The sequence below is a fragment of the Rhineura floridana genome, chromosome 7 (assembly GCF_030035675.1).
Source record: "Rhineura floridana isolate rRhiFlo1 chromosome 7, rRhiFlo1.hap2, whole genome shotgun sequence".
Taxonomy (NCBI): Eukaryota; Metazoa; Chordata; class Lepidosauria; order Squamata; family Rhineuridae; genus Rhineura; species Rhineura floridana.
In genome coordinates, this window is record NC_084486.1 from 104,299,194 (window position 1) to 104,325,315 (window position 26,122).

The 26,122-nt window shown below is 41.9% G+C and overlaps 1 protein-coding gene across 3 annotated transcripts in view; it reads right to left on the minus strand.

The window, feature by feature from the left end:
* SLC25A36 (solute carrier family 25 member 36) overlaps positions 1–26,122 on the minus strand; it is an 81,001-nt gene that overhangs the window by 49,679 nt on the left and 5,200 nt on the right. For all 3 annotated transcript variants that reach the window (XR_009764067.1, XM_061636771.1, XM_061636770.1), the window contains exon 2: positions 8,387–8,557. Coding sequence is in view for 2 of the 3 variants with exons in the window: in XM_061636771.1 (XP_061492755.1) it covers positions 8,387–8,557 (171 nt within the window). In the remaining variant the exon portion in view is untranslated. The remainder of the gene's footprint in view (positions 1–8,386; positions 8,558–26,122) is intronic.

The following is a 26,122-nucleotide window of genomic DNA, read 5'->3' on the forward strand; positions in this document are numbered from 1 at the left end:
GAACAAATGCTTTTTAAAAGCCCTGTGCTCACTCATGAGAATCTTTATAGACAAGATCCCAGCCCGGCAGATCTTTCTGTCATGTAGTCACATGATCATTCCATCCCTGTCACACTGGGGCCTTGTCTACAAAGAGTTCTGTGGGGCTGGAAGTGGGGATTTCTCCTTTTCCTCTGTCCTTCCTTCACTCTCAGCCAATCACATCATCCATTTCTTCTTTCCTTCTCTCAAACCGCATGCTGCAGCCTTGTTCTTTAAGCAATTTCCTACTCCTGAGTGTGTCTATGCATTGCATATGTAGAGAGCTGCAGCTGTTAGCAGCTGTCCAACTACAGGGCACTGGTAAGGGGCCAGCTACAATACTGAGGCACATTGGTGGTCCCTGGCCTACCATATGAGAACAATGATCTAACTGTTCTTCAGTCCGCTTGCATTCAGGGAACTAGAAGTAAGGGTGTTCTTGGATGACAGTGCAACCTCAATTTTAACATATAGGAATCTGCTGGGACAGTGACTCCACACTCAGTGCTTTTTTGTTTTGGTACTCACCAATGAGGAGTACTGGCACCTCTTTTTTGCTGCACATACCACTTGTGCAGCAACCATTTTGTGCTGGCATCAACTGCACTTTTGTCAAGGTATGAATGCCAGCACCTCAACAACAAAACAAAAAAGTACTGTCCACACTGCTTGTCAAAATGTATCACCCAGAAAAAAGGCATAAAAAATATTCCATCCAAGATGGATGAGGGTACAGTTTCTACGTGGAATTTTCAAAGCAGCATCATTCCATGGGAAAAATCAAAGTGGTACAACTCTCTTATCTCAGCATCTTAACTTAAATGTCTTAAATGACAATCTGTGTGGAAACTGAGAAACTGTGTTCAAGTCATAATGCTGAGGCATGGGAAAAGTTCAGAGTGCCTTTCTAAATCCACAAAAAAAATCAGCAATAAGAAGTTATTTCTTGTTAAACCAACTAGCAGAACATAATGTGCAGTGCTGTATTTATAGTTTTATGAGTTCATCAAAACAAATTTTCTTGTAATTTTATATAGACTATTTTGCATAACAGAATACTAAGACAAAATAGTTGTGAAATGTAAAAAAAAAGCAACAAGGCATAATCAAAGGAGGGAGGCAGCAATCTTTTTTCTTTACTTGACAGAAGATTCTCCTCCAACATGTCTATTTGTTTTTACTTTTGATTATCTCTACATGTGATTAAGAGTCACAGATATTTTTGCTATATGTAACCCAATCATTAGCAGTATTGCTGGGGTGTGCCAGAAGAAGAATATGACTGTGGAACTACATGCTTTACTACAATTAGAGCATGTCTAATAATTGCTGGTTTTACTGTTTTTGTCATTTTATGGTTCCGATTATGGTTTTATTATTGTACCATTCTTTTACTTAATTAGCATCTGACTGAAAGAAGGGAGAAAATAAAAACATTAATGTAAAACTACAGATGCTGAGAACTGGACACATTAGAAAGTGCTTTTAAAGAAAAATCCTATTTCATGGGAAGTCAGCACAGAATCTGTTTAGAGCTGGAAAAGAAGAGCCATGCAACGCAAATATTAGGGATCCAGAAGTGGCACTTAATGAGCATCTTAGTTCTAACCCTTAAAACAAAGTATTTGAAGGACCATATTCAGGGCCAACTCAGGTGCCTTTAGGTTCCAAGTCAAACTTATCAGCTAATCAACATGTTGCAATACACACCACATTATGCTTATCAATTCAGATAAAGTGCCCAGTAATGACAAAACTGCTTTAAAGCATTTCTTGTTCAAACAAAGATACAGGATAATGACACAAAAATTGAGCAATCTACAAACAATGTCATAAGAGATACTCACTTGGAGCTGTTTTAACTGATCCCAGTGGTTTAAATATTCAATATTTATTTTTGCCAACTGCACTAGCATGAAAATCTTGTTCCCTCTCATTCTTTTATTCAAGTGCAAGAAATTCCAGTTTGATGTATGTGGTTTTAAAAAGGATTTGCTTGTAACCTTATGTTGTTTGTAATCAATATTTAGAGCTCTGAAGTATGCTGCGTTATCATTCAGGAATACAACTGTACATCTAACATACACTATGTTGAGAGTTATGTATGATTTTGCAATCTTAGCTATGGTGAATGGCACTGCACAACACCAACAACAGTACAGAAAGCAGTACTGTAAGAATATATTGTAGGAATTGTAGTTAATGCCATCTTTATGTTTAAAGCCATTTCCCAACCATTCCTCTTGCAATTGCCAAATGAATCACCATAAGCACCCAGTGGGGTATAGATCCCAACACTACAACTAGAAAGAGAAACACATGGAATACAGCAGCATTCCAGCCACCTCAGTGGTCCCTCCGTTCTCATTTCTATGAACACAAAGAAGTATTAAAGTGAGAACAATCTGAAAGGCTCAGGAATTAATAATAATAATAATAATAATAATAATAATAATAATAATAATAATAATAATAAATTGTATCCCGGTCTTCCTCCCAGCAGGAGCCCAGGGCGGCAAACAAGGCACTAAAAACACTTTAAAACATCATAAAAACAAATCTTAAAATACATTAAGAAAAAACAATGTTAAAAACATTTTAAAAACTTTTTAAAAAAGGGTTAAAAACATTATTAAAAAACATATTAAGCAATTCTGACGGACACAGACTGGGATAGCTCTCAACTTAAAAGCCTTGTTGAAAAAGAAAAGTCTTCAAAAGGCGCCAAAAAGATAGCAGAGATGGCACCTGCCTAACATTCAAAGGGAGGGAATTCCACAGGGTAGGTGCTGCCACACTAAAGGCCCGTTTCCCATATTGTACAGAATGAACCTCCTGATAAGATGGTATCTGCAAGAGGCCCTCACCTGCGACTGCAGTGATCAACTGGGTATGTAAGGGGTAAGACAGTCTTTCAGGTATCCTGGTCCTGAGCTGTATAGGGCTTTATACACCAAAACTAGAACCTTGAACTTGGCCCGGTAACAAATGGGCAGCCAGTGCAATTATTTCAGTAGCGGGGTGACATGTTGGCGATACCCTGCCCCAGTGAGCAGTCTCGCAGCCGCATTTTGCACCAGCTGCAGCTTCCAGACCAATCTCAAGGGCATCCCCACATACAGTGCATTACAGTAATCCAGCCTGGAGGTTACCAGTGCATGGACAACAGTGGTCAGGCTGTGATGCGTTGACCACACCCTGCATCCACTCAGTCAGACCCCCTCAGCAAGCTTTAATAAGCCAAGAAGGGGAAGGGTCGAGAAAACACGTTGCTGGCCGCATCATTGCAACCACCTTGTCCGCGTCATCAGGCTGCATCAACTGAAACGGTTCCCAAGAAATTGCAGCAGACGTTGCACTGGACACCTCATTGGGGACTACAGTATATGTATATGGGGCATCAAGACTGTTACGGAGGCGAGCAACTTTACCCGCAAAGTGCCTTGCAAGCAATTCACAGTGGGCCTCTGAAGGGTCTAAGACTCCATTTCCTGGAGTTGATGTCAACAGACCCCTGACAATATGGAAAAACTCCACTGGATGACACTTGAGGATGCGATGGAGGCAGAGAAGTGGGCCTTCTTCGCCGCCCTCACCGCCACACAATAGGCACAGTTATGATGTTTTACTTGTGCCCGATCAGCCTCAGAGCACGTCTTTCGCCACTTGCACTCTAGCCGTCGTCCAGCCTGTTTCATTGCCCTTAGCTCACTGGTGTACCAAGGTGCAAGCCGGGCTCCACAGTGCCAGAGAGGGCGCTCACGGGCAACCATGTCGAGGCCAACGTGCCTCGCTGTTCCACAGCATGACAAGGGCTTCAACAGGGTCACCTGGTCTATCTACTGGGAACTCCCCCAGGGCATTCAGGAATCCAGTGGATTCCATTAGTCTCCGGGGGTAGAACATCTTAATCTGTCCACCCTCCCTGCACGGAAGGATCGGAGCCATAAGTCTAAACTTCACCAGGAAATGATCTGACCATGACAATGGGGTGACATCCACCCCCCTATCTCCAGACCACCCCTTCCTTCATCTGGAGCAAAAACCAAGTTGAGGGTGTGCCCTGCCCTATGTGTTGGGCCAGTAACAACTTGAGACAGCTCCCTGGTCGTCATGGAGGCCATGAAGTCCTGAGCCAGAACACTAGAGGCAGCCTCTGCATGGACATTGAAATCACCCAGCACTATCGTTCTGGGCTGCTCCAATGCCACAGCCGAGATGACCTCCACCCGCTCGGTCAGAGAAGCTGCCGGGCAGCAGGGTGGATGGTACACCAGCAGCAACCCTAGCTTGCTGTCTCCTCGGCCCAACACCACATGCAGGCCCTCACAGCCAGCTCCAAGACATAGTGGTTTCCTGGTGACAGAGATGTAAACTCTGTTGACCACAGCAACTCCTCCCTCCCGTCCCTGCAGCCTGTGCTGGTGCTGCAGTGAGTATCCAGGTGGGCAAAGTTGGGTTAGATCAACTCCTCCAAGCTCACCCACCCAGGTCTCGGTAATACACACCAAATCGGCACCTTCACCCACAATCAAGTCATGGATGAGAGTGGTCTTATTAAGTACCAATCTGGCATTAAACAACAGCACACACAGGCCAGTGGGTACAGCAGATGAACAACAAGGAACCCATCCATGACAGGAGTGGCAGCAAGGAACAAGGCGCAGATAGCCTTGCCTTCGCCTTCTATGGTAATTCACCACCTCCCCATGGCTATATTTCCCTCTGCCCGTAATCACTGAAATTGAATGAATGAATTAGCAAGAAGTAAAAGCTTCTTTTGAACCTATTAAAACTTTCAAAAAGCAATAAAACTATAACAGAGAGACAGTACCGCCTCTAGGCACCGGGAAGCAGGGCAGTTGCCCCCAGTCCCGCGCTTTGGGGGGCCCCGTGCTTGGCGATCTGCGTATATAGAGTGAGTCCCAGTCACTTCAAGATGTAGTGGCGCTAAGCAATCAATGACAAGTTCAGGACTGATGATCCAGGGAGGGAGGGCTGGAAGATTCGGCCTCTTGCGTTAAATTCGGAGAGGCAGGAACAGGTCAGGCCGCTTTTGTGAGTTGCACAAAAGGGACATTTCCTGGAACCTGAGACTGAAGGCGAAATGAAAGTTTCAGTTTTCCAACCGTGCAGGATTTAGCAGGGCTTTGGTCTCTCTCTCTCCCCTCTTCTGGACAAGGCAGCGTCTCACGATTGCCCTTATTCAAAGCCCGGGGGGGGGGCTTACATCCTGCAAGGGAGCTAATTGGACAGCCTCAGCAAAATGCCTCCCATTAAGCCGTAAAACCAGCAGAGGAGGAGACGCACTGGTATTTGACAGCAGTGAACCTGCTCTGGAGCCTCTCACTTTTAAAAAGTATCTTGGACCACTGATGTGAAACTGACAAACCGGTCGGGAGGGTAAGATGGAATTGACAAAAGAACTGCAGGCATTACATCCCTATCGCTGGGCCACAGCTACACCTAAGGGACCTGAGGGGAAGATGCAGCACTGCAGAAGGAAACGTGCAAAAACCAAATGGAAACGCATTAGTTGTCTCTTTGGCGTTATTCACTCCCTGTCGGCTGCAGATCAGCCCAGCCAATAAACGCGTTGACATTTGAGTGCTAATGCATAAGCCGTCCTGTGGAGACCTCCTTGATAGGGTGAGGTGGCTGCCTGCCCCTAATCCCATACCTGCGCCATGGCTACTCAGCACTCTCTACATGCTCAGAGGCACTATGACACTTTAAAAATGTTGAGCATAAGACAGTACATCATGGATTTGTACAGCTGTGCTGAAATACAAACATGCTGCAGGTGGGAGAGGATGAGTTTTCCAAGGCAGGAAAAATGGTCTAATATGACAAGACATAGTCAGCAAAGATCGTATCTGCAAGTGAGCTCACAGCAACGTCTTACTAGCAAGATTTCCCCACCATTTGCATTTTTGCATTATACATGACAGACACAAATGAGCAGTGTGTTTTGGAATCATGTATGTATCTTTAAAAATCCACACTTGCATAATTTTCATTTTCTTAAAACTCCTAAGAACAGCTTCCTGGAAGACTGTTCCATTTAAATAAATGGAGCTAGCTTCTAAGTAAATGCATACAGACGCAAACATCCAACGGTGATCCTAAACCTGGATTTAGGCCATCTGAAAGCAGGTTTACTTCCTTAAAGGGACCACTTGTCACAAAGTTACTGCCTTCCCCCAAAATTAAATTTGTTGAAACGGAACTCCATTTACAGTATTAGTCTTAAAAGGCACATTTGGAAAGTTCAGTTGCATTAGAAGTTCTCTTTTCATTTACAATTCCACAAGCAAGTGCTGACTGACGTGCTGCTGACCCTTACCAAGTGAGTGCCAACCCCATGTTTGGCCTTATTTGGATAACGTGAGACAAACCCGGCTGGGAGTGTTCATTTGGCGCCTGGGCTTGGCCCCAGAGTTTGTTTTCAGTGCCTCACCTGAGCGCCAGGGATGTGAAAGGCTTGTTGGGAAGGTGAGCACGTGTAAGACAGATGTCAAAAGACCAGTGGAGAAATGGGTATGGAACAGGTTGACTAGAGGCCTATTCCCTGAAGTGAAGGTAATCATATTTGTATTTAATCGGTTGATAACCTCATATGTAAATTAAATATTATAATTACATATATTCGTAAATAAATTATATATAATATATAGAGAGAGAGAGAATGTGGGAGGGGGGCAACTATGCTTTTGCCCCGGGCCCGGCACATGCTAAGGGTGGGCCTGCAGAGGGGGACCAGCCCCATAGCAGCATGTGCTTTTAAAGCACTCTTGAGATCTTTAGAAAGGCAGCACAACTGCACAGACAATCCATCAGCCCATTCCCAGCATGGGAGGCTGGCTAGAGTTTTGCATTCTCATTAGGTACAGGAAGATGCTTAGGATGACATGCATTGTGGATCTTTCTCCTTAAAATGACAATAGAACAGTGGAGGCTGGTGGCTCCAATGTTAGTGAGGCAGTGAATCTGCTTCGGGGTTTAGACCAAATTTTCAAAGTGAACTCCTCAGACAACTCTGGTGCCACTGACATCAGAGCCACCAGTCTCCACCACAGTATAAGTTAGGCCATTATTACCAATCCATAACGTAGATGGGAGGAGGTTGCTGGTACTGACAATAATGACTGCCCAAGGCAGGACTTCCAAGTTCAGTACCACTTTTGGCAAAAAAACTAACCAGTAAAAGCTACTACTTTCTCAAAGTGGCTTCACCCAATGGAACTACACATTAGCCTCTGATTGCACTGTCTGAGAAATAATGACTAAACTCAAATTTAACCTATATATTCTTTATGGGTTTTCTGCTGACCGATTGCTCTGTGCTTTTGTATCAGAACAATGTTGTCCTTTTGTCCCAGATCTAAATTTGTAATTTTACCTACATAAACACTAAAAGAAACATAACTATACATAGTTCATATTGAAAGAGTCCAAAGTATTCAAATCCTGTAGACCCTATTATTGCGAGCCTCAATGATACTAAAAAAAGTCTTAAAAAGCATAAATTCTTCACATAGCGGTTGTTCCCTGTTCCCTCCTTAACACAAATCAGCAGTAATGTTCCATCCGTCAGGTAGCCAGAGGCCACTCCAGAGTTCTTCAAACAATTACAGTGAGCCACTGTTTTCATCTTATACATCAGCCTTCCCCAACTTGGTGCCCTCCAGGTGTTTTGTACAACACTGTGTTGGCCAGGCTGATTAGAGTTGTGGGCCAAAACATCTGGAGTGCACCAGGTTGGAGAAGGGGGGAATAAACCAGCCAGCATCGCCCTGCCAAGGGAGGAGGGGACACAGTGCAGCCCTCCTCACCATGATGTTCACTTCAGCCATCCATGTTCATATTATGCTCTAACTGGGCTGATGGGCAAGAGTGGAACACATGTCACACTAATAAGTGACATTTATCATTCAAAAATATTACAGAACTATTACTAGAGACCAACTGTATCACAAAATTGTGGAGCTATCTATGTTTTTTTTTAATTTCAAAGAGATTCTAAGAGTATAGTTTCCTTCAACTAGCACAAATTTGCTACAGCCAGAAGACAGCCTAATCTGTTTTAACAAAAAATATTTAAAGTTTCATATGCGGGAATGATATAGATTAATCTCAGATCTAGTTAACACTATTAACATCCAGAGATTCCAGAATAGCCAGTACACAAATAATCAGCAGCACAAGAGGAAACAAGAGATGGAAAGATCCTTTTTGTCCATGACAAGTGTGTCACAACACAGCGCTCAGCAACTTTTGTTTTTGGTAGCCATTAAGATAGATCAAGATGGAGAGGTTTGACAGGCAGCAGACATTCTTGTCCGCAAGAAAGTGAGGCACTCACTTTAAACAATGAAGAGGCCCTGGGGATACTCTAGTTACACGATTAACACTGGCACCATTCACAGTATTCAGTTGAACTTCAGAGATGTAGAGTGTAACAGAGGAAGACTGCAGCCGTGTTTTCACAACTTCTAGTGGACACGTCAGAACTGCTCCTACAGTGCCCCCACATCTGCAAAGAAGAAAAATAGAATGTGTAAGCCATCAAGGAATTAGAAGTGTCTATAAATAAAACAATTGTACAAGATAGCATAAAAGGAACTGCCAGGAACTGTGGCAAGATTCTTGGCAGAGGAACACTTCCAAACGATACCAAAGTTTAAATGCAATATTGTCTTAAGTGTTATCCTTTCCCAACCTTTGGGTCCCCAGATGTTGTTGGACTACAGCTCCCATCAGCCCCAGGAAGCATGGCCAATGGTCAGGAATGATGGGAATTGTAGTCTAGCAACATCTGGGACCTAAAGGTTGGGAAAGGCTAAATAGTCTCTGTAGGAAGTGGATGTATGTACATCATTTAACATATATAATCTCTTGCTATAAGAAATCACATAATTTAATGTCAAACTAAAGTTTTGACATCAGGAGTTTTTGTACTGTTGTGCCTGTACCTGAATGACGAACAATCTCAACCCCAAAATCTTATTAAAAATTCTCTGTTGTCAGCTCATTTCATCAGCACTCAATACTTAATTTCCATCATTAACTTAATCTTGTAAATATGGTTGTAGCTGATTACATTCTCTCAACCTTTAAGTTATACAAGGTACAGATTTAGACTTTTTACTTCAGTTGTTAAATTATTGCAGTGGATATGGACAGGTAAATAAAATGTTCCTGAACACATTCTATCCAGTTAAGAATAAAAGGAATTTCATTGCATATACAGTAAAAACAAACTGCTCTCTCTTGAAACAAACTGCATGAATGCAGAAAGACATGTTATTATATAAACGTTTTGCTTCTTGGACTAAGTAATGCCGGTATTCCAGTAACAAACTGCTACATGTACACTACATTCCCACATGAAAACCTGCCACAAAATAACTAAAAATAGAAAGGCAATGAAACACAACGGGCATCTTCAAATATTGTTCTACAAAAATAAAATGTACACACCTAATTTGAGGTGTATCCCACATTATTCTTACCTTTTCAAAAGCTCTAATCCTTGAGACCTTTGGTGCTAAATGAGCCACCAATATAACTACAGACCTCCACTTTTTTTGCTTGCCATTTTCATCAGGGTGAATGTTCTGCCAGTCTCTGGCAAGCAACTACCCTTCCTCCCAAACTTGAAGATGCAAAAATGATTGGGATAATCCCAGTAGCTGTGCAATGATCCTTGCCCCTTCCCCAGCTTCAAGCTTAAGAGGAAGGCTGGATATTATTTGGCAAATGTGCAGACAAGAATCCTTGAATAAGCAAGCACCTGCCTTTGTTTCCTGCCTTTTGACCACTGCTTGGTAAAGCCACTGCAAGCACCTTTGCCAAGCAGTGCAAGCAAAGCACACATGTCCCTCCTGAAAGAAAAGTGGAAAAGCTCCCTACCACAAGCAATTATGCTTGGAGAACCACTGCTACAGTGGACAATATCACGCTAGGGTGTCTCAAGGAGGCAGTAATAAGACCTCTTTTAAAGAAACCTTCTTTGGACCCAGATGTTTTGAACAACTACAGACCGGTGGCGAATGTCCCTTTTTTGGGCAAGGTTTTGGAGCGGGTGGTCACTGGCCAGCTCCAGGCACTTTTGGATGAAACCGATTATCTGGATCCGTTTCAATCCGGTTTTAGGTCCGGTTTTGGCACTGAAACAGCCTTGGTCGCCCTGTATGATGACCTTTGTCGGGAGAGGGACAGGGGGAGTGTGACCCTGTTGGTTCTCCTTGATCTCTCAGCGGCGTTTGATACCATCGACCATGGTATCCTTCTGGGGAGGCTCGCAGAGTTAGGAGTTGGGGGCACTGCTTGGCAGTGGCTCTGCTCCTACTTAGCGGATCGTTGCCAGAAGGTAGTGCTTGGGGAACATTGCTCGATTCCCTGGACTCTCCATTGTGGAGTCCCTCAGGGATCGGTTCTGTCCCCCATGCTTTTTAACATCTACATGCAGCCTCTGGCTGCGGTCATCAGGAGTTTTGGAGTGCGTTGCCATCAGTACGCTGATGACACGCAACTCTACTTCTCCTTTTCACCTTCTTCAGGTGAGGCTGTTGATGTGCTGAACCGTTGCCTGACCGCGATAATGGACTGGATGAGAGCTAATAAACTGAAACTCAATCCAGACAAGACTGAGACACTGTTGGTGAGCTCTCTCTCTGCCCAGATGGCAGATGCTCATCCTGTTCTAGATGGGGTTACACTCCACTTGAAGGAACAGGTTCGGAGTTTGGGTGTCCTTTTTGATCCTTCCTTGTCGCTAGAGGCTCAAGTGGCCTTGGTGGCACGGAACGCGTTTTACCATCTTCGCTTAGTAGCCCAACTATGCCCCTATCTGGACAGTGATGATCTCGCCTCAGTTGTTCACGCTCTGGTAACTTCTAGATTGGATTACTGTAATGTGCTCTACGTAGGGCTGCCCTTGAAGACAGTTCGGAAACTTCAGCTAGTGCAAAACGCGGCAGCCAGGTTGCTGACGAGGACCAATCGGTCCGCGCATATAACACCTGTCCTGGCCCGCTTGCACTGGCTACCTATTTGTTTCCAAGCCAGATTCAAGGTGTTGGTTTTGACCTATAAAGCCTTACACGGTGTGGGACCGCAATACCTTGTGGAACGCCTCTCCCGCTATGAACCTACCCGTCCACTTCGTTCAGTATCTAAGGCCCTCCTCCGGGTACCAAATCATCAAGATGCCCGGAGGATTATTACTAGATCCAGGGCCTTTTCTGTAGTGGCCCCCGAATTGTGGAACAGCTTACAAGAGGAGATACGCCTGGCGCCTACGGTACTTTCTTTCAGGCACCAGGTTAAGACCTGGCTATGCTCCCAGGCATTTTAATGTTTAATGTTAACGTTTAATGTTTCATGTTTAATGTTCTAGTTTTAAAATCTTGCTGCTATTTGTTATTGATTTTATTGTAATATTGTATTTTAACCTTGTACACCGCCCAGAGAGCTATTAGCTACGGGCGGTTTATAAATTAAATGAAATAAATAAATATATAAATAAAAGGTTAACATGGTATAAATGTAGCTTTTGATGCTATATGATTGTACTGTCTCATGATTTGAGCATATCAGCAGAGCAGAAGATGCTATTGCCGATGATGCAGCCAACACTGCTTCCCATCAAAGCTACAATTTCTGATAAGGAACTAGGTTCATTTGGCACACAAGCACAGACGCATGCGTGCACATGCACAAGCACACGCACAATATATATATATATATATATATATAGACACACAGAGAGAAAAAGAGAGATAGACAGACAGACAGGGACATATTTACTCTCTAGCACACAATTTGTACTTCAGGTACTGGGAGTCCTGGTTATTCAGATTTATTTCATGTTTTCCCAAAATAAGATTCCATCCAAATCTGTACACAAAATCCAAGGGAGCTCAACAGAGCTCTTAAAGAAAACAAGAAATGTTATTTTTGTACAAATTAGTCAGCCTGCCAGGTGCATAAAATAGGACTAAAGTGTCTTAAACGAACATGGGTGACTCTGTTGCGAGATTCCCCCTCCCCCTGGCCTGTTTATTTACCAAGCTTGTTACCAAAAATAAGCAAGAGAAACTGCAAGTTATTTACCTTCATCAGTATGGATGGCTATTAATAGAAACAGGTAATTTCAATTCAATATGTACAGTATACAGTCACAAATGCTTTTTATCCTATGTTGAACTCTTAGAATGCAGTTTCAGTTTAAGATGTGTAATACCTGCCTGTTTCTTTTATCACATAACATTATGTTATGTTGCTGTATTAATAAAGCATTATTAATACAACATATGTTAATATTACTATTTGGGTTTGAACTACTTAACTTGATGTCCGGCACAGAGAAAGGTACAAACTGCACTTGCTGAACAAATACAGTATCTGAGCAACACCAAATGAAGAAAACAAACTGTTATCTTTCTCAAATCTTCATACCTTTTCTTGAGTTTATTCTAAGAGAACCTCGAACGCAAAGCAAATGAGCTTAACTTCCAGATTTCGAGTTCAGTTTGCAGAATTCAGTTAAAATATGAAGTGAAAATGTATTATGCATGTACGGAGAGCCATTAGCTATGCTTCTTGTTTCTTATTCTCTGCTTTACAGCACTTTCACAGAATCTGTGTGTGTGTGGGGGGGGGGGTATTCAATATACCAGCCAGGTTCTGTAGTCTAAATGGGACTGATATTTTAGAAATGTTAATTAGTATACAAAATGAGGGAGATGCTTTGGATAGTACACAGCAGCGGACAGCAACCTGCACTCCCACTTTTTGCATTTTCTATGTAAAGACAATACTGGCTCTCCCCTCCCTGTACTGCATGTTAACACCCAAAGCCGCTCTGAAATATATGAGCTTCCAAGGGTGGGGCTGTACTTGAGGACTGTTTGGAAGCTCTACGATGTGCAGAATGCAGCAATGAGACTGCTGGTAGGTATTTCTGGCCAGACACACACTCCACTGGTACTGAAAGATCTGTTCGGTTGGCAATCCGCTGAGCTCACATTGACTATAAGGTTCTAACGCTGACATATAAAGCCCTAAATTACTTTTGTCCATAGTATCTGAAGGAGCACCTCCTCTCACACAGACCTGCCCAGGTGTTACAATTTGGTTTCACTCACTTGTATGACTACTGAACACATACATGTTCTCCGACAACAAATGAGGAAAATACCATGCCCAATCCCCCACACTTATTTGAGACTAACTCAGTGCCAGTAGTGTAGTGGCAAATTCAGAAGTGTAGGGTCCCTTCGTGACAGTCACAGCCATGCCCCGTTTTGCTGTGGGATTGAGAATGAGATCCTTTTTAACATCTTGGCCCACAATAGCAAGCAACTCTAGAAGCCAATAAGTGTGCAAGGGAGGAGTGTTGGCTACTGAAAAGAGTCTTCTCCATGGCTGACTCACCTCCTTTCACTCTGATCCAATCAATAAGAAAGGGCAAGGAAGCATGTTAGAAGACTCTGCTCAGTGGATAACACACTCCCCTTTCATGTTGGAGACATAGGGACTCAGACCCCTTACTTGTTTGGAAGCAAAGACCCCTGAGACCCTAGACAACCATATTCCTGCTCAGTGGGATCTCCTTCCAAGTCCAAGGTTGTAGGATATGGGGCAAAGTATTTGTATTTCCACCCATCAACAACTAAATAAAATCTGAATACGTTGTCACTAAATGCCACTCATGGCCTTCTCTCTATGAGCTACCGAGCCAGCCAAAGACTTCAGCTATGAAAGGAGTACAGTAAGGCCTTGCTTCTCAGCATTCTGCTAATATGGCAGTTTTCAATTATATCAATGTTCATTATGTTTGGTGCTTGTTCTGCTTTTTTGGCGTTTTTCAGCATGACGTGCTCAGCAGCTGAGTCTGAGAAGGGCGTCGGGCGCCATTTTATTGTTGGTGATTCAGTCTGTTTACAGCATTTGTGCGCTCTGCGTCTCTCTATTCCGGCAATTTTCCAAACTTTTTAAAGGTATTATATTATATTATACTGCATATAATATTTTTGTGTCAATTACAATGGCATCTAAGTGTAGCACTAGTGATAAAAAAAAGGAGTCATAAGCCTCTTACCTTAAATGCCAAGTTAGAAATGATTAAACTAAGTGAGCAAGGTATGTCTATGGCTGAGATAGGCCATAAGCTAGGTTTGGCTCGCCAAATAGTTAATACAATTGTGAACGCTAAGGAGAAAGTGTTGAAGGAAATTAAAAGTGCTATACCAGTGAACACTAAAGTTATAAGAAAACATGATAGCCTTATTGCTGACATGGAAAATCTTTTACTGGTGTGGATTGAAGATCAAACCAGTCACAACGTGCCTTTAAGCCGAGCCATCATCCAGGGCAAGGCCCTAAGTCTCTTCAATGCTATGAAGGCTGAGAGAGGCAAGGAAGCTGCTGAGGATAAATTCAAGGTGGCAGAGGCTGGTTTAATAGGTTTAAGGAAAGAAGCCATCTCCACAACATCAAAGTGCAGGGTGAAGCAGCTAGTGCTGATTCAGTAGCTGCAGAAAGTTATCACGTGAGCTTTCTAAGATCATGGAAAATGATGGATATACTAAGCAGCAGATTTTCAACATGGAAGAAGATGCAGTCTATGACTTTTATTGCTAAAGAGGAGAAGTCAATACCTGGTTTCAAAGCTGCAAAAAACAGGCTAACTCTCTTGTTAGGGGCTAATGCAACTGGTGATTGCAAGTTAAAGCCTATGATGATTTATCACTCAGAAAATCCTAGGGCCCTAAAGAACTACGCAAAAGCTAGCCTCCCTGTTTATTATAAATCCAATTCAAAAGCTTGGATGACTGGCGATCTTTGCTCAAATTGGTTCACGGACTATTTTAAGCCTACAGTTGAGGCTTACAATGCAAGGAAAAGAAAATTCCTTTTAAGATTTTACTTCTTGCATACAATGCCCCTGGCCACCCTAGAGCTCTAATTGGTTTGTACAAGGAGATAAATGTTATTTTTCTACCTGCAAATACAACTTCATTGCTGCAGCCTATGGATCAAGGTGTAATTGCAGCGTTTAAATCCTATTACCTAAGAAGAACTTTTGCAAAGGCTATAAATGATAGGCACAGAGAAAATAAATTGAAAGCATTTTGGAAAGGCTTCACAATTTTGGGTGGCATAGAAACTATTAAGAGATGCATGGGAGGAAGTTAAAGAAACAACATTGAAAGGTGTTTGGAAGAAGCTAATTCCCACACTTATGGGCAATTTTGAAGGCTTTGAGAATCCAGTGGAGGAAGTTACTACAAATGTTGCAGAAATGGCAAGGGAATTAGAATTGGAAGTCGAGCATTAGGATGTGGCAGAATTGCTTGTCTCTCATGACGAGACCCTAACAGACAAAGATCTTCTTCTGATTGAAGAGCAAAGAAGGATGTTTTGCAAAGAGGAGTCCCATCCTGATGAGAGTCCTGCTGTCCCTAGAGAAATGACAACCAAGGAATTGGAAGAAGCTATCAACTGTAGAGAAATGGGGATGGCAGCTTTTGAGATAATTGATCCAAATTTTGAAATAAGTTCTAAAGTGAATGCAAGCCTTCTAAATGGTACTGCATGCTATAAAGAAATTCTAAGGGAATGGAGAGGGCAATTCGTGAGGCAAAGTTCATTGCTTTCCTACTTTAAGAAAGTACCATCGCAACCTTCGACAGCAACAGCTAGCCTTGAACAATCTTCAACGTCAACAGCAACACAAACCCCTGCAAGAGCTTCATCCAAGTCTCCATCATCAAAACCAGGGCTGTGGAGTTTGAGTCGTGGAGTCTGAGTCGGAAGCAATTTTGGGAGGAGTCAGAGTTGGTAGAAATGTACTGACTCCGACTTCCAAATAAATTTTGATTGACAAGAATCAATTTTGAGTGGAGTCGGAGTCAGACAGTAGAAAAATAGAGGAGTCGGAATTGAAAGGTTGGCATACCGACTCCACAGCCCTGATCAAAATGAATAAGATTCGTTGATGAGTCAGATGAAAATGTGCCAGCTCCAGGTGCAATGGCGAAGGCTCGCCATGAAATGGAGAGCTTGCTGGCCCCGCAGCCCTATAGGTTTGGAAAAGTTACTTTTTTAACTACAACTCCAGCTGGCTAGAGCTGATGGGAGTTGTATGTAGTTTTAAAAAGTAACTTTTCCAAGCTCTGCTGGTACTCTCAGGCTTGCTGGCTGCCGGCTTCAGGTTTCTGCTCAAGCACAACGTCATTGATCTCGACTTCCCAATGGACGATGCCAAGCACTTCTCTGTCCAGAGGCTGATCACCGAAGGCTCCTTCACCCCCTTCATAGCTGTTGCCACCAGAAAGAGCGACTCCCTCCTCACTCGGGCAGCCTTCGCCAAGCTGCTGGAGCTGGATGCGGTGATGCACGGTCCAAGGAAGCTCCTTCGCTGACCTTTGAGCATGAAGGAATAACACCTGCATCAGCCCCAACCCACTCCTCAGAGTCGTGTAAAGAGACCCAGCAAGGATAAAAGCACTGCAGCCAACACTCACTTTCCCGAACTTCCAAGGCCATATTTTCCTCAGCCCCTTCTTCAGTGGTGAGCATTTGGGCCCTGGGCATGAATCGGCACACTTCTTTCATGCAGCCAAAGTGATGTGCCTCACCTATTTCTTGCAGGATAATACTCATCACCAGTGCACCCCCTTATTGCTGACAACAAGGTAAGCAATGTGTGTACTGTATATTCATTTTACTTTCGTATCTTTTTTTAGGCCTAGCTTTATTGCGCATTTAATATATGGTAGTGTAAACATGTTATTAGGCTTTTATATGCATTCACAAGTGGGGAAAAAGGCTACGTTCCACTTTTCAGCAATTTTCGCTTTTCGGCGGGCGTCTGGAACCTAACCTGCTGTATGAGTGGGGCCCTACTGTATTCACCTTTTGGCTAGTCTACACAGATACAAAATACTAGTTGCCTTTCTAGATCAGACAAAAGATTCATCTAATCTGGAAGTATTTCTGAGAGTGACCAATGAAATGCTACCAGGAAACTCGCATCAAGACCAAGTAGGATATAATCACTCCTTGCTTGCTCCAGCACCTCATAAATAATGTTATGACCATGGGTCCATTTGTGGCTGGAGCTATACAAGTAACTCCTCCTTCTCAAGCAATCTGCCAAATCCTTTTAAAATGCTTTTAAAATCTACATCAAAGGCCAAGACATGCACTAGCATTGCATTTACAGACGTAGGACATGGAGGGGGGGGGGAAATAGTACAAGGAGGACAAAGCATGTTGATATTTGGATAGAAAAAGTGGTTCAGAACTGCATTCATTTAAAAAAAAGACAACGCAAGCGAAGTACTTGTTTTGGTACTATTTCTGTTTTATGTAACAAGCCATTTCCAGACAAATGGTGTTTTTTCTGAGAAGTTAGCAATGACCCTTAAAATAATCTGAGCCAACACCAATATTAAGCAACATTACATGTCCAATTTTCAGAAACTATCTCAGGTTTTTCATCAACCTCAAATGGCCCTGGAAGGAAAGTCATACTCTAACAAGAGTCTTATTGTGACAGTTAAAATAATAATGATAAATACAGCCATGCTAACAGACAGACCTAATGAAGGGTTGCAATGTTTTATTTTGAACACAAGTACTTATAAAAACTGCATATTGCAAGTGACATCTTAAGAGGCATTTGCCATTTTCTCATCTCACACCTAAATAACAATGCCTCTTCTAGGCCTGATGAAGCACATGTGCTATCTTTTAAAAAAATTATTACTACTTCATAACTGTTACACTATGCAAATTAGTTCAAATATAAACCATGACTTCTTTAATTGGATGGCAGTGCTATGAGAGCCACAACCTTTTGTGAACGGTTCAAAAGCAGATTCACGCTGTAATGTGCTATGCTGGAAATATAAGCCTTAGAATTGAATATATGCATTTGTGAGTTAATATTCATGTTTTGCTGTTGCAGACTTGCACATACATAGAAGGGAGGGCAGGTTCTGTTCACATCTGCGAAGAACTGAACTTTGTAGACCAGAGAACCCAATGCTCTCATCAGGGCTCTCTCTCTGCTCACTGCTTTTGACAGTGCATTTATACCATAGTGCTACAATAATGAAATATGGATGCCAGGCTCAGAACATTAACAGAAACTGCTTGCACCCAGTCTTACTTTTGGCCTTCAGCAACAGACCAGAGTAGCGGGCAGTAAGAAACTGATTAAAGCCAGGTGACAGTCAAGGTTCACAAGTCCACAAGTAAATATTAGCCATACAATCTGCTGAAAGCCCAGGAAAATGCCATCTTTGCACAGCAACTCAGGGAAAAGACTATTGTTACCAAGACCCAGCTTTTTAATAAACACCACTACCACAGTGACAGCATTTAAAAGTTTGAGGACTCCAACCCTCACAGCACAGCTTCCAATTTCTTGCATAGCCTTTATCTATCTGCTGCAGAAAAAAGGGTGATATCTATAGGACCCAACCCCACCTCAAATCTGCTGCAGAAGGTTCTCCAACTCTCTGAAATGTATTTTTAGGGAGGCTGCAGGGGGAAGGGTGAATCTAGTCTGTTAACTGTGTCTATGCCATTGGTAGATGGACACCAAATGATTTCACTCAAAGACTAAAGACATTACCTCAGGCCTGCCTTAGCATATATCTCTGCTCTGCCACCAATTTCCCTTCCCCAAAAAAGTGCGTTTAATGGTAATCTAAGGTTCTTAAACCTTAACTACGTAAGAATTCTCTTTTTAGACGGGGAAAAGCTTTTGACAGAGTCGAATGGTCTTGTTTGAAGTTATAAGTGGATTCAATATTGGAGCCACTTTCAAACAATGGATCCAACTGCTTTCTAGTCAACCAATAACACAAGTCTCTGTTGACAGGGAACTTTCAAACAGATGTCAGTTACAAAGATGACAGAACAAGGATGCCGGCTATTATCATTGTTATTTGCCTTGGCTATAGAGCTTTTGGCTATTTCTACTAGAGAAAATTTATGGAATTAGATGTGGAGCAAATCAATTAAATTTTTTATTATTAATAGATCTCCCAACATGTTGTAAGATATTTTTAAAAATAAAACAGTAATTCAGTTTCTGTATATAATATCAATGTTAAAAAAATCTGCGTGGATAGGAATAGAAATAGAAGAACAAAAAAAAGTAATATCTCAGTTGGAAATGCCATGATCACCTAAACATGTTAAATATTTAGGCATTTGGATAGCATCCACTCTGAAAAATGGAAATGAACGGCCTTCAAGTCGATCCTGACTTATGGCTACCCTATGAATAGGGATTTCATGGTAAGTGGTATTCAGAGGGGGTTTACCATTGCCTGCCTCTGAGGCTAGTCCTTCCCAGCTGGCTAGAAAGCCAGCCCCTTCCTTGTCTGCAACTGCCAGCTGGGGGGCAACTGGGTTCCTTGGGACTATGCAGCTTGGCCAAGGCTGCACAGATGGCAGGGCAGGTAATCCCTGAGCCACTCACTATGGGGGTGATCTTTAGCTGGCCCTTGACACCCAGGAGACACGAGCAGGGATTTGAACTCACAGACTCTGGACTCCCAGCCAGGCTCTCCTCCCCACTGTGCTAATCAAAATCAGTTTTGAAAAATTACTTGAAGAAACTGAACTAAAAATCAGATCATGGTCAACAATAATGATTTCATGGATGGGACAGATAGCAATAACAAAGTTGAATATATTATCTAAGTTACTTCTCCTGTTTTTGAATATACCCTAACAAACTCCAATTCTGAAAACATGGAGTAAAAGTGTAACAAATTTTGTATGGAACGAAAAAACCTCCATGGATAGCTGCTTTAGTCTTATATAGATCAATTAAACAGGGAGGAATGGGTCTTCTGAATATAATAGATTATTACTATGCACCAAAACCAGGGCTGTGGAGTAGGAGTTGTGGAGTTGGAAGCAATTTTGGGTGGAGTCGGAGTCAGTAGAAATGTACCAACTTCGACTTGAAAATAAAAACTTATTATAACAATATATGGTAACAGGGCTGTGGAGTCAGAATCGGAGTCGTGGACTCGGAAGCAATTTTGGGTGCAATCAGAGTTGGACAGTAGAAAAATAGAGGAGTTGGAGTCAAAGGTTTGGCGTACCACCTCCACGGCCCTGACCAAAATAAGCAGTCATTAAGGAATAGATGAGTCAATACTATAATCTGATAATCTAATACAAGCAGGAAATCCTAGAGAAATGTCTTGGGTATCAGTAGAGATGTAAAATTTCCAGAAATAATAAAAATCACTTACTGCTTAAGGTGAAAAACAAACATATTCAAAGCAAACTGGTCAATCTTCCTACTGCTGTAGAATCAAGGTTATCAGAGTAAGTACCCATACAAACTGTATTCATCAGTTTGAAATATATTATACAGCCACAAGAGTGGCTGTATACTATAGCCAGCATGGATTTTTTACATTCCGCAATGTTAAATGGAAAATATCCCCGCATGCCATTCTGAGGCTTCCCATAAGCTCATTTCAAAACAAAACCTTACAAAACTTATAGTCCTGAACTCAGAAACGTTTGCTTAACAACCCTGTCTATTTTCATGGCGATACACAAAACAGTCAGAGAGAATTGAAAGTTCAAAGCGTAAAAAGAGAGAGAAAAACCTCAGAGCCCTTTTGGACTTTTTTCTGCCAGAGTTCTCATAATCTGTTGAAATTCATTAAAAATCAGCCATGTTCACAGAGTACCTGTAATCCTAATACTGACCTTGCCCCATACTCTGACCTTCATCTACTGCAGTTTAAAAGTTTAAAAAATGTCTGGTTGATTTTTAATTAATTTAAGAAATTTTGGCTGGAAGCCTATTATAACGTGGGACATGCTCAGTAAGGACCAATTGTCAGTGTTCTAAAAGCCTCACAGCTGCTGGGCTTGGCTAATCAGAGGGCCACACCCACACCAGACTTGATTTCACTTGAGACAGTCATGGCTTCCCTCAAAGAATCCTGGGAACTGTAGTTTGTGAAGGGTGCTGAGAGGAGACTCCTATTCCCCTGAGAGAATGGTTAACAGTCAGCCACTCTGATTGAAGGTCTGTGAGAGGAACAGGGCGTCTCCTAGCAACTCTCAGCACCCTTCACTAACTACACTTCCCAGGATTCTTTGAGAGAAGCCATGATTGGCTTTGAGAGAAGCCATGATAAATTGTTTTAAATTGTTTTTAAAAGATGTGTTTTTAAATTTGTATATTTGTTTTTAATGTTTTTAGTTATTGTAAACCGCCCAGAGAGCTTCGGCTATGGGGTGGTATATAAATACACTAAATAAATAGATAAATAAATAATGATTGTCCAAAGTGTAATAGAGGCCTGGTGTGGATGTGGCCAGGGACAGCTTTGTTTTAAATTTGGGTGGGAGGTAGGGTTGCCAGGTTCAGGGCCTGAGACTGATCTTGTATCTTTAGGAGAAGAGATAGTCAGCCAAGTGCAGGTGTTCTTGCAACAATGTAATGGGAAAAACCACAAGGTAGAATTCTCCCTTCCCCCAGCACAACTTTGAAAGATACAGAAGACATCTTGGTTGGCAGGCCCAGCCTGGTCAGTTTTACCTATCCTAATCATGATTGCATAGGAGTATATCTGATTCAACACAATAATCATACAAATGATCAGACCTACCTTTTCTCTCCTTCCCCTTTCCTCTCCCTTTCTCCACCCCTCCCCTCTTCCTTCTTCCGCCTCCCCTGCCCACTCCATCCCTCCATCCCTCCTCCCCAGTCAGTTTTACCTATCCTAAGCATGATTGCACGGGAGTAAATCCCACTAAACTCAATAAACATGCAAATGACCACATCTGTCCCCCAACTCCCCTCCCCCTCCTGCCTGCTCCCATCCCAGTCCTCCCCTCTCCCTTTCCACCCCTCCCTCCTCCCCCTTCTCCCTTCCCCATCCCCTGTGGTGAGTTTCACCTATCCTAAGCATGATTGCCTGGTGTGTGTGTGTGTAAATCCCACTTAACTCAATAAGCATGCAAACGATCAATCCATTCTCAGCAAACTTGCGCAGGATCCCATTTCTTACCTCCCGGATTAAAAAGCAGGGAAATTCACTAATAAGCAAAAAACCTTGCAGTTTAAGAATGTACCTATAGCCAGAGATATTTCTATTAAACTTTAAAAAGCAGGGAAATTGAGCAGCTATAGTGAATGCACCAGGGGAGCAGGAGACCTGAACTCCTCTCTGAGATATTGGACTGCCCTATAAAGTTGTCAAAATGCAAACACCATTTGGGTTGGTCTTTCACAGTCCAATCCACTTGCTGTGAAGCTTGGAAGAATTTGGTAACATGTACCTCTGAGCATATGGTGAGTGGTGGCAACACCTGTAATCAGCCCAAATAACAGAAAGAAGATATGTCCTGTGCTGATCTTGTTTTAGCCGGGAGGAAGCAACATTATTAAGACAGTTGATATAGTTCAGATGGTCACTTTAAATATGTCTGATTTACTTTGCAATTTTAGTGAAGTTTCCTATAGGAAATCATTTTCTTTTGCTTTTGTTTCTATGAATATGTGAAGTACAGCAACACTTTGCAAAATTTATACTAAAAAAACTCCAAACATAATTGTGGAATAATGGCACTGACTTCTGCAAAATAGTCTCCAGTAAACCTCAGAAGTATCCCAATTTGCACAAGATAAGACAGTGGAGGGTGAAATATATTCTAGCAAAATTCTAGGTGTGCTCTATGTTTTTAATTGATCATGAACACCTTGCCTTAAATAAAGTGGTTTAAACATAGCAAGCTGAAAACATGCATCCTCTTTTTTCCAACAGCTAGAGTCATTGCTGAAGTAGCAACATATTGTGATCAGTCTGATTTTACATCAAACTTCAGATTCAACTGTTAATGCACCCAAAATAGAAATAGAACATAACCTCCAATATAAAACACAAAAGGCTGTCTTCACCATCATATGACAATGACCAATAAAAAGGCTTTGAAATTAATAAAAATACATTTGACACAGATTTCTAGGATGAATGAGGAGAAATTTTTTCTGGTTTAGATTCTCTGTAGAAACATTAGTAACACAGGAAAGAAGCAAAGTAAGAAGAACACCAACAAACATACAAAAATATAATTCTCCATCTTTGGAGATGGCAGGTGTTGCCACCACTCACCATATGCTCAGAGGCACATGTTACCAAATTCTTCTAAGCTACACAGCAAGTGGATTGGACTGTGAAAGACCAACCCAAATTGTGTTTGCATTTTGACAACTTTGTAGGGCAGTACAATATCTCAGAGAGGAATTCAGGTCTCCTGCTCCCCTGGTGCATTCACTATAGCTGCCCAATTTCCCTGCTTTTTAAAAGTTTAATAGAAATATCTTGGGCTATAGGTACATTCTTAAACCGCAAGGTTTTTGCTTATTAGTGAATCTAGTATATGTTTACTTATGTATTTATTTATTTTGGGGTTTTTTCTTATCTTATCTTACTTTAGATGTAAATTTTGATGTAACCCATTTACTTTGTATAATTGTTTATACTGCTGGAAGTATGTGCTTTTTACAATAAAAAACATTTTTTTAGAAGAAGATGCCTAAGATTTGACTTCACAAGAATGCACCTGCAGTAAGAAGTTTATATTGAATAGTTATATTCTGCAGAGGAAGAACAGGTAACAATGTCTCACTGTAATTTGATCACCACAATCAATTTATTAATGGTGCTTTTATAATATAACCCTGTATAAACCCACTTAATTTCAAAGCCAAGCTGCAAGTGTGTCAGTGACAATGCAGTATGGCTAGTGGTCAAGAGTGTCAGACCAGGTCCTGAGAGACCAGGGTTCAAATCCTCACTGAGCCAAGGAAGCTCACTGGGTTTAAGACAGTCACAATCTCTCAGCCTAACATTCCTCAAACAGTTGTCGGGAAAGATAAAATGTGGAGAGGAGACCATGTATGCTGCCTTGAGCTCCTTGGAGGAAAGGTGAGATATATACTAACAGATTATCACTTGTAGACTACGTTTTAGCACTGATAAATTACATTTCCAGGTGTATCTATGGGGAATAATTCTTAGATGATCAAGAGGCTGCTCTTCCCCGGTGCTGAAAGAAAAGGGGCAGGAGCTTCCCAGACTCATCAGGAAAAGGGAAGGGGTATGATGTCGCATGGGGGTCTGAGCTAGGAATCCTGTCCTACAACTGTTTTGGAAAAGCAGGAAGGAGTGAAAGCGACAGCAGGATTGACTGGGAACAGTGATGGAATGGCAGAAAGGCATTTCCAATAGGCCAGGTCTTTCTGAAAACATGCTAGGAAACAGATCTTTTCCCAAGAATGCGCTAAAGACGAACACCATCCAAACTGGATAGAGAGGACAGGTTGTCTATCTCTATTCAAGAGCAACAGAGTAGGAATACCTATTATAGTTGTGGAAGGGAGCAGAAGATTGCCGAGAGAGATTCCACAACATTCACGGACTGTTAAACCATTATAATAAATTTTAGTAGAAAGTAATGAATTCCTCAGGAATCTACTCATAAAGATGGTGGATTTAATGTAGGAATGGAAATCTCTGTGACCTTCGGGTGTTGGACTACAGCTCCCATCATCCCTGACCACTGACCACAATGGCTAGGGCTGATAGAAGCTGGAATCTAACAATATCTGGAGAGCTGCAGGCTCTGCCCCCAATTTAATGCTTTCCTTGTGCTCATCTTCTAAATTCAGAAGCATTATGGAACTGTTCAGACAGGGTGCAAGAGTATGTTCTGAAGGCACATGAGGCCACCACCTTGCTAAAACTAAGCAAGTCTGTGTCTTAAAAGATGACCACCTGAGAACCACGTATATACCACCCTGGGTTCCATGATGGAATAAAGGTGCAATAGCCATGTAAGAAAATACACACACACCTATTTTGTAGTAGAGCTTCCACATATGAATTTCAGCATATAGCAAGAGAATTTATGTTATATAATTATCTCTTGGTAAATAAGCTTTGGATAAAAGCTGAACTTTTGCAGAAATCAAATGCCACATGAGAACAGTGAGTGAGTCTACCAGACTCTCCATATGAGTGATAAGAAATGCTGAAAAAACAATGCTTCCCTTTGCTGCTACTGTTTTCATATTATTAACTTCCTCCTCTCTCATGTATAAAGTCAAGGTAAAAGAAATGGTAATGATCAATACAACTGAAATACTGCTGCTTTCTGTATTCTGCAGCCAAAATGAAATGGGAGAGAGAATCGTGTCACCAGAGAGCATTCCCAAGCAGCTATATAACAAAAATAGTTCAGATTGATGGCCCTGAGTTACTTTCACCATGTTCTGCATGTGACCATACGTATATTTTGCAGTTTGCCTGACCCAAGAATTGGGGATAAGCCTTCAGTTATTACTCCCAAAACATTTCAAGGTCTCTAACATACCTTCTGTAGAATATGAACTTTGACCAACTTCACGGGACCTTGAAGCAGACAACAAAGATTCCAGCCAACGCCACATTTCCAAAACAGACAGAGGAAAATTACTAGCTTCAGAGAAAAGCAGTGTGCTTCTGATCCCAATTAGCTACACAGCACTAGTTTTAATCCACATTGCAAAACTAAAATAAGAGATGCAAAGAAGTGACCATTCATGGAGGAGACAGAATGGGGAGAAATGTTGCTCTTTGATGGTCCTAACACAGCACAACAAAGATAGGAATAGTAAAGGCAATGACCATTCAGAAAAGGAAAATGAACATACCATCCTCTCTTATCAGAAAAAGGACAGGGACTACAAAGATGTTGCTCAGTAAAGTAGGGGAGATAAGATTGCTCTACTGCTACTGAAAGCTGCCTGCAAACAGTGAGATGACATACTTTCTCCCAACACAAACACTTTTCCAGGAGTTTTAAGATTATCAATTGAAGACTGACAGTTCTCACCATATACACATAAAAGTAGATATATTCATTCCTCTACCTTCAAGATTCACAACAGATTTTTTTTGCAAATTTGCACCCAAACTACCTTAAAAGTTACTTAAGAATACAGAAAGGTCTATCTTTGAAGGGACTTAAAGATTTGGTTTTCAGT